Source organism: Cryptosporidium andersoni, assembly GCF_001865355.1.
Source record: "Cryptosporidium andersoni isolate 30847 chromosome Unknown contig_30, whole genome shotgun sequence".
In the NCBI taxonomy this organism is placed as follows: Eukaryota; Apicomplexa; class Conoidasida; order Eucoccidiorida; family Cryptosporidiidae; genus Cryptosporidium; species Cryptosporidium andersoni.
Window position 1 is genome coordinate 108,379 of NW_027122793.1, and position 14,022 is coordinate 122,400.

The 14,022-nt window shown below is 27.7% G+C and overlaps 7 protein-coding genes across 7 annotated transcripts; 3 read left to right on the forward strand and 4 right to left on the reverse strand.

Moving 5' to 3' along the window:
• Positions 1-281: 281 nt before the first annotated feature.
• Positions 282-1,742, forward strand: cand_035840 (uncharacterized protein; the record flags this gene model as incomplete). Its single annotated transcript, XM_067213810.1, has 1 exon — positions 282-1,742. One exon carries the CDS (start codon positions 282-284, stop codon positions 1,740-1,742), a length of 1,461 nt encoding a protein of 486 aa, XP_067070003.1.
• A 95-nt stretch (positions 1,743-1,837) lies between these two features.
• On the forward strand, positions 1,838-3,154 carry cand_035850 (NOL1 NOP2 SUN family protein; the record flags this gene model as incomplete). Its single annotated transcript, XM_067213811.1, has 1 exon — positions 1,838-3,154. One exon carries the CDS (start codon positions 1,838-1,840, stop codon positions 3,152-3,154), a length of 1,317 nt encoding a protein of 438 aa, XP_067070004.1.
• Positions 3,155-3,242: 88 nt separating this feature from the next.
• cand_035860 (uncharacterized protein) lies at positions 3,243-3,912 on the reverse strand (the record flags this gene model as incomplete). The annotated part of the gene is made up of 2 exons (XM_067213812.1): positions 3,243-3,650; positions 3,712-3,912. 2 exons carry the CDS (start codon positions 3,910-3,912, stop codon positions 3,243-3,245), a joined length of 609 nt encoding a protein of 202 aa, XP_067070005.1.
• Positions 3,913-4,146: 234 nt separating this feature from the next.
• cand_035870 (CTP synthase family protein) lies at positions 4,147-6,267 on the reverse strand (the record flags this gene model as incomplete). Its single annotated transcript, XM_067213813.1, has 1 exon — positions 4,147-6,267. One exon carries the CDS (start codon positions 6,265-6,267, stop codon positions 4,147-4,149), a length of 2,121 nt encoding a protein of 706 aa, XP_067070006.1.
• Positions 6,268-6,489: 222 nt separating this feature from the next.
• cand_035880 (uncharacterized protein) lies at positions 6,490-7,038 on the reverse strand (the record flags this gene model as incomplete). Its single annotated transcript, XM_067213814.1, has 1 exon — positions 6,490-7,038. The coding sequence occupies one exon, from the start codon at positions 7,036-7,038 to the stop codon at positions 6,490-6,492; it is 549 nt and encodes a 182-aa protein (XP_067070007.1).
• A 1,669-nt stretch (positions 7,039-8,707) lies between these two features.
• cand_035890 (uncharacterized protein) lies at positions 8,708-10,351 on the reverse strand (the record flags this gene model as incomplete). Its single annotated transcript, XM_067213815.1, has 1 exon — positions 8,708-10,351. One exon carries the CDS (start codon positions 10,349-10,351, stop codon positions 8,708-8,710), a length of 1,644 nt encoding a protein of 547 aa, XP_067070008.1.
• A 1,863-nt stretch (positions 10,352-12,214) lies between these two features.
• Positions 12,215-13,894, forward strand: cand_035900 (uncharacterized protein; the record flags this gene model as incomplete). The annotated part of the gene is made up of 1 exon (XM_067213816.1): positions 12,215-13,894. The coding sequence occupies one exon, from the start codon at positions 12,215-12,217 to the stop codon at positions 13,892-13,894; it is 1,680 nt and encodes a 559-aa protein (XP_067070009.1).
• Positions 13,895-14,022: the final 128 nt, after the last annotated feature.

Genomic DNA, 14,022 nt, shown 5'->3' on the forward strand with positions numbered 1-14,022 from the left:
TTTCGAAAAGTCATGAAACAAAGTGATATGTGGGTATCTACATTTATAATATTGGGACTGTATTGTCTTGATACTTACCTGTTGAGTCTGATTTACAATCTGTGTTGTTGCCATTGTAATTAATTTATTAATTATTCAAGTAGTTTAAGTTATACTAAGCAATGGTATTACCATGACTATTTAATGGGGGTTATTAATGTTGCATGCGAGAATGCCGGTATTCCAAATTCAATAGGCGGCACATTCTGAACCCTTGGAAATATAAAAGAGGAATTAATAATATGGAGGACTCTCAAGATAATAATAAACTAAAGGGGCCTAGATCTCGCTGGGATGAGAAAAGTGATAAAGAGAGAATATCTGCTAGTTTAGCCATAAGTGCAGCTCAAGAAGCCCTAGAAAAGGCAAGAAGAGCAGCTCTTGTGCAGCTACAAATTCAGCAACAGCTGGCAGCTTTAAGAAAAAACAATTTTTCAAACTCAGAAACCCCATTATTAAATCCAAGAGATGAACCATACAGAATTAGTGGATTTGAACGTGAATCAGATGGAGAAAATAAAACTGTATCTGTGAAGCCTCTGGTACTATCAACTCTTAAAGTTAACATGAATATAGAGAGAACTAGGAAACTTAGAAAAGAGATACTAGATTCAGCTAATAACAAGTCTGGTAAATTTGCTGAAGATCTTACTGGATATGATCCGACCTTAATAACAAAAAAAAAGACTAAGAAAGGTCTGCGCTTTATAAGAGCTGGGACATTTATTCAAAGGGAAGAAGCAGAACAAGAATCAGTAAATGGAAAAAAAAAGAGGAGTTTAAGAGGAAATAATGAAATGTGCTATTTGAATGATACAGATATATTGTCAAGGAAACCCATACCTGAATTTGAATCCTGGGACTTACAATTTATAAAAAGGAAGAATAGTGAATATAATGAAGAATTCCCATTTGAAATATTATATTCAAAAATAACAAATTTAATAGAACATCCAGTCCCTATAGAACCTTATTATGATCCTGATACTGCAGCAGTCCCTCTTGTTACTCTTATACCTGCTGAAAGAGCCAAACTACGTCGACGTAGGAGACAAGAAAAAGAACAAGAGAAACAGGATAGAATTCGAATGGGACTAGAACCTCCACCTCCACCTAAAATAAAGTTATCGAATCTATTAAATGTATATGGAGATAGAGCTGTTTTAGATCCCTCAAATATTGAACAACAAATTAGAAAGCAAATGGAGGAACGAGTTAAGGCACATGAACAACGAAATTTAGCTAGACAACTAACACCTGAGGAGAGAAGTAAAAAAAATGCAGAGAAGTGGCAAATGAAACCATCAGATAGTGTGGTATCCTGTGCAATTTTTCATGTTGAAAAGTTGTTTTATAAGCGTTACATATTTAAGATAGACAGAAATGCTAAAGATTGCCATTTAACAGGATGTTGTGTTGTAAATTCCAGTGGGCCATCAATTATATATATAGAAGGTAGCCAAAAGTCCATTAAATTCTATAAAAATCTTATGCTAAGGAGAATAAAGTGGGATGAACCTTCTAGTGAAGCAACTTCCTGTGATATAGTATGGGAAGGTACTGAGAAATCACAGTTATTTAAATCATGGAAACTATATTATTGTCATTCTAGCAGTGATGCTTATAGTTTTTTTTCAAATAATAATGTTCTTCATCTTTGGGATATATCTCAAAGTTTTAAAATTAAGAGTGCTGATATCTAGAAGATCCATAAACTTTTATAATGCGGCGCTTCTTCATAGGTAGTGTCACCTTTTAACTTGTAAAGTGATAAAATATTCTCATTTTCACTTTAATCATGATACCAACGAATTTACAAGGTTATTATGGCTGGTATTATTATCATGAAAATGGATTTGACAATAGGAGATTTACTCAGAAATTGCTTCCATCACTTACATCACCTACAAGCCACATTGCAGTACTGTCAAGTAATATTCAATGTTATAATAATGAGATATCCTATTTAAAAATTAAAGATCTAACATATAAATCTTGGTGTTTTCCTAATACCTTTATAATTACAAAAGAAGAAAATGAACTTATTAATAGTGCAAGGATAATCCAGGAGGAGCAAGTTTATTTTATGGATGGAGCTAGTATCTTAGTAAGTTATCTTCTCGATTTAGATAACCAAAGTTCTATCCTAGATACATGTGCGGCTCCAGGAGGAAAGAGTTTGATTTTTAGCTTTAGAATATCCAGATTATTACAGCTTAATACATGTACTACTGATAAAAATAATGTACTACTAGTTTGCAACGAATACAACTATAGTCGTCTACAACGTCTAAAAACTATCCTAAATAAACATTTAGGTAAGAATCTTATGAATCAATTGAAAATTGAATTAATAAGAAGTGATGCTTCTGATATCTCACTACTTAGGGCCCTTAAAAAAAAGACATTTAATAGAATACTTTTAGATGCACCTTGTACATCAGATAGACACTTATTACTAAATAAGAGTATCCAAAATTGGTCATTAGGGACTGTCAAAAAAAGTGCTAAGAAACAGTTAGAAATTTTATCCAATATATATCCTCTATTAGAGAAGGGAGGAATATTATTATATTGCACATGTGCATTAAGCTTAATTGAAAATGATGATGTTATTTCTAAATTTTGTAAGAAGTTTAGATACAATCCTAATGAATGTTTACATGATCTGTCCAAGGTGGTTAGCAGTTTTAATAATAGAAATACTAATACTTGCTGTATTAATTTAAACCCTCTTGAAATGAAATATTATAAACAAAATAAAGATTTTAAATATAGAGAATTGGATGAATTGGGTATTTCAATATATCAAAGGAACAAAGTCCAACAAATAAATGATAGTGACAATGAAAAAATTGACAATATTTTGGAAACGAAATCAGAAATAAGTGACTATTGCCAAAAGGAAATGGATTTGTTGAGCTACAGAAAACAGGTTTGTTCAGAAATTATTGGAACAGATCAACAAAATTTAGAGTCAAGGGAATATGAAGTAATAAATCAAGATCTTAGCTATTATCAATTCTTTATGGAATATACAAAATATGGTGCATATATATTACCAGATAGTAATTGTGGATTAGGCCCACTTTTTATTTCAATTATAACAAAGTAAAGATGATTATCCATATATATTATGTATATATTGTTTTTATTATATTTCAGGTCTATCCTATATTTAATTAATTGTACCAATTATTAAATTATCTTCTACTTGTTACTGTTGCTCTTTGCAATCCACTATTTTCTGTAGAGCTATTCATTCCTTCAATTGTATTTGGATCTACAGAAAGTATTGAATAAATAATAATTCCAATAATAAATAACCACCAATAACGTCGCATAAATGACACATTCTTTATTTCTTTATTGTTATGCTTATTATCAGACTTGTTACTTAATAAAGGTTCTATTTTGATGTCATCCATTTGGTGTTGTTCTATAAATTCGACGTTTACAATTACATTATCACTTGTATTTAAGTTAGAATATGCACTTAATCCAATAACTTGTCTATTTAAGAGGAATACTGTCAAGATAATTTCCGAAGCTATTTTGGATTTTATGAATGTATTTAAATTAGGAATTTGGAACAAGACTCCATCATCCTCCTGAAACAAAATAATACAATTAGTTATATGCAGTTAAACATACAAGGTATTAATGACTTACATAGATACATGAAGATCTCCCCTCTGAATAATTAACTGATAAGGGTAGTGTAAACTTGTTATTATTCTGAATATCTAGATGGGTCCTTTGTACAATATTATTACATCTATACTCAACATCTATATGATCTAACTCATTAGTATAAACTTCTGAGATAAGTAGTAGTAGTAATACACTATACAGACAAGACAAATTCTTCATTTCAAGAAATTCCCCTTAGTTCTATACAGGTACTCTGAAGAACAGAAATACGTGTGGCGGCAATGTATGGAGATTATTTAATAGTCTTAAGTATAGAAATATAAGTTATAGAATTCAATTACAACTATTGTATTCCTAAAGTATATTAATATTATAATTGGAATAATATTGGAGACGAGATATATAAATAATTAATTAAAAATACTCACTTAAAGTATTAAAGATTCATTGGATCTAAATAAAGTCATAAATACCACAATTATGCTGTATCTTCTTTAGAGAAGCTAATATGAAACCATAAAATAAGGGATTTGGTTTCATTGGTCTCGAAGTAAATTCTGGATGGTACTGACAAGCTATGAAAAAGGGATGAGAGGGTAATTCAAGAATCTCATTTTTCTCACCATCAGTATCTTTACCAACAAATCTTAATCCATGTCTTTCCATTAAGGATACAAATTCTGGATTAATTTCATATCTATGACGATGTCTTTCTCTAATAGTATATAATTCTTCACCTGTATCATGACATATTGTAGTGGAAAAAGGGAAATTGCATTGATAGTAAAGTTTGTATGCAAGAGAATTCTTGTCACGAATAACAGTATTCCATCCACCAAGTCTCATTGTACCACCTTTTACCGAACTACAAAATTCGGCCATAGATATAACTATGTGAATAGATCTTGATGATAAATTAGAAACAGTTCCTTGACTCAAGATTTCTTCTTCTTTGCCAGATCTACTTTTTTGGTGAAAAAGTGTCAAATCTTCTATACTAGTAATTGGAGGATTACAAATACTTGAGAATTCATTCTCAAATTCCTGAGAAATAGCCAAAGGAAGATTCATTACATTTTTTGCAAATTCAATAGCAGCTAATTGCATCCCTAAACATATTCCTAAAAACGGAATATTATTGGTACGGCAATAATTTATTGCTGCTATTTTTCCATTAATACCTCTCTGTCCAAATCCACCAGGAACTAAGACACCATCTACTGATCTTAACATCTTCCAAGTACTTTCGCTTTTACTTGAAGTGCCACATTCTCTATTGTCAATATCGTAATCATCATCACCATCATCTTCTAATTGATTTGATTCAATCCACAATATCTTCAATCTTACTTTTAAATATAAAGAAGCATGTTTTAAAGCCTCAAATACACTTAAGTAAGTATCTGCAGAAGCAATATATTTGCCAACAATACCTATCTTAACACTACCATTTACAAATGGATCGTCAGTTTTAGGAATTTGACTACTATAATTGTCAGTTAATTTATCAGTATCTTTATTTGCACAATCATTTAATTTAATCATTTCAATATAACTATTCCATTTATCCATTAATTCTCTAGGTTCTACAATTGGTAGACCAAGTTGTTCGCATATTTTATCTGCTACTTTCTGACTCTCCAAAAGTTCTACAACACAACAAGCATGTTCAACAGAATGTACAGATATTATATTTTTCTTTGGAACTTGAGTAAATACTGTTAGTTTATTTTTACAAGAATCATCCAAAGGTAATTCACAACGACCAAACAAGAAGTCAGGTTTAAGACCAACTTCACGCAATCTTGCAACACCATGTTGAGTGGGCTTTGTCTTAAGTTCACCTCCAACATAAGGTAAATAGCAGACATGACAAAATATTAAGTTTTCTGGTCCCACATTAGATAAAAATTGTTGTAATGCTTCCAAGTAAACTGAACTCTCAATATCTCCAACTGTACCACCAACTTCTACTAAGCATATATCTGGAATACAATATTTATCTGAACTGTCATAATATCCAGTCATTCCAACCACTTTTAATCTTTCTTGTATATAATCTGTAACATGAGGAATAACTTGTACTGTTTTACCCAAATATTCACCTCGTCTTTCTCGATTAATTACTTCAGAATATATCTTGCCTGTTGTAATAGAATTAGAATTATTCAAGTTAATATCTAGAAATCTTTCATAGTTCCCTAAGTCTAGATCAACCTCTTCACCATCATCTAATACAAACACTTCACCATGTTCAAAAGGAGACATTGTCCCTGCATCAATATTCAGATAGGGATCTATTTTAATGGCTGTTACATTATAACCTCTACTTTTCAAACATAACCCAAGAGAACTTATAGTTATTCCTTTACCCAAACCACTCAAAGTCCCTCCGGTGACAATCACATATTTTACTTGTTTCTGTGAATAGAAACTATCAACTGAAGCTGATGGTAAACGAGGTGATATTAAGCGATTTGATTCTCTCATTGAAGTGTTATAGTAATTTAACTTTGAAATTTCTAAATCTTCAGACAAGTAAACAGTACCATATTCCTTAGACAAATACGACATCTTAGGCGGTAACTAAGTATTAGAAAAAGATGCTCTGAATTACTACATTAAAGCGGTTCTTGTTTATTTTTAAGTATAATTGTAGTATTAAGATATACGACAATACCAATACCTGACTGCTCTACATCCGAGTATAGACACTTTTTATATATGATACATTTAAAATAAACACTTCAGTGATTATTAGTTACTCTAATATCTAATATAATTTATCTTATTTACTCAAACAACTGCAGGCTCCATTACATCATTAGAAGTTTGTTGCAATAAAGAAATATTTACTTCTGATTTTCCTGTATTAAACCATGAATATACATAAGAGCCTAAATATATAATAACAATTAGTTCACCTGCTGATGCAATGATCATGGTAACTGTAATCAAACTTTTGCTGACTTCCAAAGTTCCAATTATAGCTGTAATAATAGATGCAAAAGTTGCTATTAAAGATGAGATCAGAGTAACAAGTAATGATTTCGATCTATTATAATATTTTAGACTTTCTGCATTTAGTTCTGAATCCAATATATGAAGTATTACTAATGTTAATAGAACAAAATCAATATAAGATCTACTATATAAAAGTGGTATTGAAATTCCATATTTATCTCCGTTATGGGTATAGATACATGGAAAAATGACTAAAACCAGACTTAAAATACAAGTTATAAATGTTACTATTATAAATAAATTTGTTTTTATTATTTTATCTAAGAATCGACGTAGCTTCTCTCTTGTTGATTTAGCATATTTTATTTTCTTAATTTTCATTATAAGAACATTGATATTTTATGATATATATACAACTAAAAAAAAATTGGGACTTTTAATTATAAAAAAAAGGAAAGAAGAAACAAATTTTCAAATTTAATAGCATAAAGTTGATCTGCACACAAATGTGTTACAGAATCAAAGCTATTGATAAAAATTTTATAAAAATTAACTTTATCGATTATTGGTTAATAAATTATAGAGATTTAAAATAAGAAACCTTTTGATGTTATTTATATTAATAGTAATTAAAAATTATTATTTGGATATTTATGCATAATATTTAGTCATATTGGATCAATATTCCGAATTGATTTGTCAAAATATGTGTTCTGTAAATTGTTGCAAGTTTCAATGAAATGCAGATTTTTATTAAAAATATATGAACTAAAAAAGTAGTCTATATTAGTAGAAAGCTGAATTAAACTTTAAATATTATTATTGAAAGAGTAGTGAAGGTTATATTATTACTGGAGTACAAACTCTGAATTTCAGAAAAATATCTATAAGTCTAAATTATATTTAAATAAATTTCATTAATATATAAGAAGATATTTAAAAGATTTGTACTTATAATGAAATAATATAGATGAATTTAAGTATAACACTTAAATATTACAAGTGACTAGAATATATTCTATGGAAGTTTTATATTACCTAATTAATTAAATGATACTGATTTTTGTATATTCAAAACTTTTAGTTGAGCTGTTAGCATAATTTTACTAATATAGAATAAGAAATTTAAAAAAGATATTTATTTACTAACTTATTTATCAAATGATCTACTTGACTGAATAATCTAAATATAATAAATCTTGTAATATATTTTAGTGTTTAAAATATGACAAGGAAAATGTTTAAAGTATCTCAAACTAGCTGAAAATGTCACTAAATATTAATTTCTTATTATAGAACTATATTTAGTGGAAAGACAGAAGCTTATATTAAAGTGAAATTCTAAATACAGTTTATTAAGATTTCATCTGACAGTATGACAATAAATACTAATATAAACTACTAAATCTAATAGTATAAAACGAATTGATTCTAATATTGTCGTTCTTGTTCTTAATGTAAATTTTACATATATTATAATCTAGAATTTTACTACATTGAATATATATAGAAAAGTATATGAAAACTCTGCTTAAGTGATATAATACTAAATATGTGGTCACTTAATATAACCTAAAACAATAGTATAAAAACAAATTTACTTAATAACACCAAATAAATAGTACTACTTAATATTGGATATTTCCTTTAGGTTTTACTGACTACAAAACCAAAAATGTAGTATTATTATCCCCCAAAATCTCAATACTATCTTGATTGACATTAAGAGTAGCTACCTATTACTGATTAACTTTACACAGTATAATATTTAGCCTAAATAGGTACAAATTAGTCAAAATGTAGATTTATCTTCAACAAGGTAAATTTTATAATGTAATGAATATACCACGAAGTCGTTACAAATATATAAATTTATCTAATAGATGAAGCATACATAGGGATAACTTTAAGTTAATGTAATAAGGATGAAATTTTAAATAGATTGACCTGTATATTTGTATATTACTAATCCAAATTATTCAATACTATAATTTATTATATATTTCTTTATAACATTACAGATATATACATCATATAATTATGATCCTATTTAAGGTATATTACTGGATTCATATAATTCATCAGTTGCAGCTTGAGCAAGAGCATCTATACCTTTCAAAGGTGACTTATCAATTTTATCTATATATTTTGCGGGTATTTCAGGAGATAATGTAGGAGATATTAATGAAGGTGAATTATAACATTGGTTTACTTTGGAACTATCTGGCAATGTACAATATGATCCTTGCATTATACTGGGAGGTAAAATTAATAATTTATCAGATAATTGGACTACATTTGGATTTACAAGAGGAATACATGGTACTCTATTGGAAGTACTAATATTTAAACAATTATAAATATGAGTTTTAATGGCCTTAATAGAAGCAACCGTATTGATTGGAAGTTGAACTGTACTAACTAGAAATGCATTACTTGATAAATTATTACCTTGACTAAAAGCTAAAAGCTGAAACCAAAATTCACACCGTCTATATATTATATAATATGAGTTATACTCAAATATTTTCATAATATGTTTAATTCTAGATAAATCATCAGCATTATTACCTTGTAGTAATTTTAATTCTTCATCACTAGGAGTAGCTATAGAATATAGAAATGCATATATTTGTTGCTTAAGACAATCCTCACAGTTATTATATTCTATGTTACCCATAAGAGTATCAACAGTTATAGAGGCTTGCTTACGTAAAACATAGAATTCCAGCATTGATGAAAGTCTCAATAATTGGAAATCAGATGCTTTCATCCAATAGCTCTGACGTCTTGTGAGTGTTGAATTTGGAGATAGTGTTTGTCCTAAGTGATTCCGATAATATCTCCCTACAGAATCTCTTATATGACGTATTCGATTCTCCACACTTGTTATTATGAAATCAAAATAAATTCCTCTAATTTCTGTGCTATTATGCCATAAGTGCCAACATAAAAAATTAACAAGATCTTCACGAGCCTCTCTATGAATAAACCACCCTCTACCTGCCATAACCATTAAAAATACCATCTTATTAATAATCGAGTGTAATAACTTGGAAAATCTATGCCTATAAGTTATCCCTGAATAAATTCTAGCTATTGATACTTTGCTATTCTGTTTATTATCATTTATTTGCTGAATATTTTTTATAAAATCTTCATCAATATATCCTAAAGGTATATAACTACGGTCAAAAAAACCTTTGAGACTCTCTATAGGCATAAAATTATCTAAATCCCCATCTTTAGGTTTGTATTTTCTAAACATCTGTATCTCGTACTCTTCAATATCATTTAGGGGGATATATTTGAATAGGTCGTACTGAAAGTGCTTGATTCCTTTAGAAGAAATAACAACGCCATTTATATCTAATTTATCGGTTAAATCTGCAATACTAGATACATCGTGATTTTTTTTACAGGATAGACTAGATATCATATTTTTAGATTGTAGCATCATCTTCTCAGTTAATGGTAACTGCATAGGTGGTGGAGGTAGAAAGTACTTTAGTGATTGTTGGTATTCAACACACTTAAAGCTAAAGGCATCCGGGAACCGTCTTAATCTATAACAGGTATAAGCAACTTGTTCTACAAGATTAAGGAAATTATCTGGTGTTGGTACCATCATAGTATTTGATTGAATATATTCATTGAACCAATCACTTGCATTTAATTTTTGCCCAGTTACCATTTTGAACTATATAATGAATAAGGGATATCTTAGACGAATATTAGTATAGTTCAATTGAACCATTGCGTGCATAGAGTTTGGGGATAATCGCATCTTATTTTGCAGCACTTAAGCGCCATATATACGTCCATGATACCCAATTGCATTCTGATATAGTTACTTTTTTAGATTTAGCTAGAGTTAGATTAGTCAAGATGTATTATATGGAGGTAACTACTTCAAGATCAAAATTATTTATAAATATCATCTACTTTATGTAAGTCTATATATTTATATAGCGATAAATCAATTGGATATTTCATATTACTCGTTAATATATCTAAAAAATGAAATTTTCCTATCTGAATTACATGAAATCAAACATTTATCAAAGTTACTATGCTAAGTAAAATAATTATATTCATTACATATTATATATCACTTAATCTTACTAAATATTGCTATATTAACTAATTAATTAATTCTTGAAATATCTGTAACTGTATATTGATAAAATATCCCCATAATACAGTAATTCATAGTTAAAATATAAAGTAAATATATCTTTTATCATAAATTTAAACTTTTGCATTTCAAAATAGATGTTATTTGTATTGTATTCTAATTATTCAATATCACAAATAATAAAAATAGATTATATTTGAATTTAATATTCTATTATAATTTATTAATCTTGAAATTTTTAATATATGTACATATATATGAAATATAAAATAAAATTAAAAAAAAAGCCTTATATCTTTATCATAATTTATAAATATAATTTTTAGATTGATTAGATTGAATTTATTATTAATTCTATATAAAACTTTCAAGTATTTTAAGGTACCTATGAGATTATTATTATTAATTGAAACTGAATAATACTAAATTTTATTATTTACAAATATATGATTCAAAAGTATAAAAATAAATTATATAATTATTTATAATATTTAAGATTTAAAAAAAAAAAAATGTTTTAAATAACAATAGATATCTGGAGTTAACTAAAATAAAATAACTTATAATAAGAATATTTAAATAATATCACTATAAATTATAGATTATTTATGTAATATAGCCTAATAATAACTTTTAAAATGTTAGAAATTCTTAATTCTTAATTCTTAATAAAAGTGAGAATTATTGAATTATCAAGGAAATAATCCAGTAAAGTTTAGAGGTACATTTGAGACGATATTACTATAGTATATATAAAAGTAAAGTATATTTTTTAATCATTTATGTTAACAATATCTGTTGATTGTTTTATATAGTGCACAGGAGACTCTTAAAATATACTTATAAATAAAGTTGAACTCATTATTTAGTTTGTATATACATAATAATCTTACATTTATTTCATTATGTTAGGGAAATAATAAAATTAATATTTAATTTTTTGTAAACTTTTAGAAAAAGATTTTTAAGGACCATAAATATTTCGTTATTATTTGTAATATTTTCTAGCTTGTAACAAGTTCACACTTTGTATTTGGGTCTTTTGATAATACTTATTAGACAATTTATACAATATATATATATATTAGTGCTAATAATAATAGTCCCTAATTATAACTAGTCTAAGTTATATTAGAATAATATGCAATGTATTTTATAGTATGGGCTATTCACTAATCTGACTATATGCTAGCCCATTTCACAATATAATGTTAAAGTAGTGCTCTCACTGTAATTATAGGTCTCTACTTTGAATGTATCTATATACAATTCCTTAATATTCAAATGTACTATGTTTAAAGTGTTTTAAGATATCTTAAATAACCAGGTAAACGTTTTTTTTTTTTTTACCAAATTTGGATCCGAACTACAATGTGGCGCCCCAAATTACACCGGGGTTTGACATCATTTATTTCTATTATGGAAGAAGAGGATTCTGATATTAAATATCCAAAATTACGTCGATTAAACGAATGTAGATCAGATAGATTACGCATACTACAAAAATTAGGCTATACAGATGATAATAACCCATTTGGTGATAGCAGTTTATCTGTACCTTTTATTTGGAAGAAGAAGCTAGAAATTGAAACACTAAATAGTGAGAAACATCAAATTGAACATAAAGGAAATATGTATCCATGGTCTAAATATGGTGTGTATCCAATAGAAATTGATGAGGTATTAGCTATACATAGAAGAAGAGAAGAGTTTGAAGTTAATGAATCTCCAAGAAAAAACCATTTAACCAAAGACGAGGAAACAAGATATTTGAATTGGTTAGAAGATGAGGAGAAACTCCAAAGTTATCAGATAAAAAGCTTGTCAGTAATAAAGTTAAAAGAAAGGCGAGAATCTGTGTTGGATCAATTTTTTTGGAAAATTCTTTTGTTTTCATTTTTCAATAACAATAACAAACATTTCAACACTTCTAACTATATATCACCTCTTTCACAGTCACTTGACTCTCTAATTTTAACAGGTTTAGGTACTCCACTTTCTTATCTTCTTTGGTTGAGGCATTGTAAATTATCAAGTCAATTAGAGGATATACTAAGGCACAAGGACAAACATATCTTGAATGAGATTACAAGAGAAGTAGATTTCCATATATCTTTTAAAGATGATAATTCTAGTATAGAACTTGCACCAGAATGGACTGTTGTCTTATATGGGCTGAAATATATTTTAAAAAAAACGGAAATTGACAGTAATACATCAGAGAATGATGATGATGAGATTAAAAAAGTAATAAGAGAAAAAGATCTTGATGAGCTCCATTTAATGAAGAAAGATATTGAAAATAAGTTGCAGGATGATCAAGAATATTGGAGTAAGGTAATAGTCATTATTAATATACAAATAACTTACAATACTATCGAAATAATAGAATCAATGTATCAGAGAAATGCTAGTAAATGGTTGGATAATTTAGCTTCAAAATATAAGATAGAGTTATCTCAAAGTAATAATACTGAAAGTTTAAAATCAGAAATTAATCATTCAGAAATTGAGGAAGGAACTAAAAGAGAAATTTACTGTAATAATGAGGATGAGCAATTTGTCCAATTACCAATGGTCGAATTTCCTATTCCATCCAGGAGTGGTAATTTATCTAATCATCAAAGAAATGATGATGAATTACTAGTTCCACAAGTTTATTCAAAAATCAATGCACGATATGTTTGGAATCGTTATAACCGTAATTATTATAATGAAGATAGCTTGCCACCTAAGACTATTCATGGATATACTTTTAGGGTTAAATTTCCTGAATTACTCAAGGGAAGAAATAAACATATTGTACCTAGATGGTATATTACTACTAAAAGGAAATATATTGAGATAAATAATATTGAGATATCAGAAAAACAAAATATAGATACCCCTGAAGATGATAATATGCTAATATTTGAAAATATATCATGTAATTTCGTCTTACTTGTTATAACTTGTGATAGAAATATTTACAAGGATATAGCCTTTTCAATAATAGACAAAGAGTGGGATAAAAATACAAAAAGTGGGTTCAAAAATACATTTGAAAATGGAACTTTATATTTGAATTTTAACTTTAAATCAATGAGATATAGAAGATAAGCTTGAGAGAATTGAATAAATGGACTAAATTAAATGTACTCACATCTTATTTATAGATAAAATTATTTGAAATATTAAGTTGTATGTTTAGTTTCAAATGGTAGAAGAATACGTCACTGTTATGATTT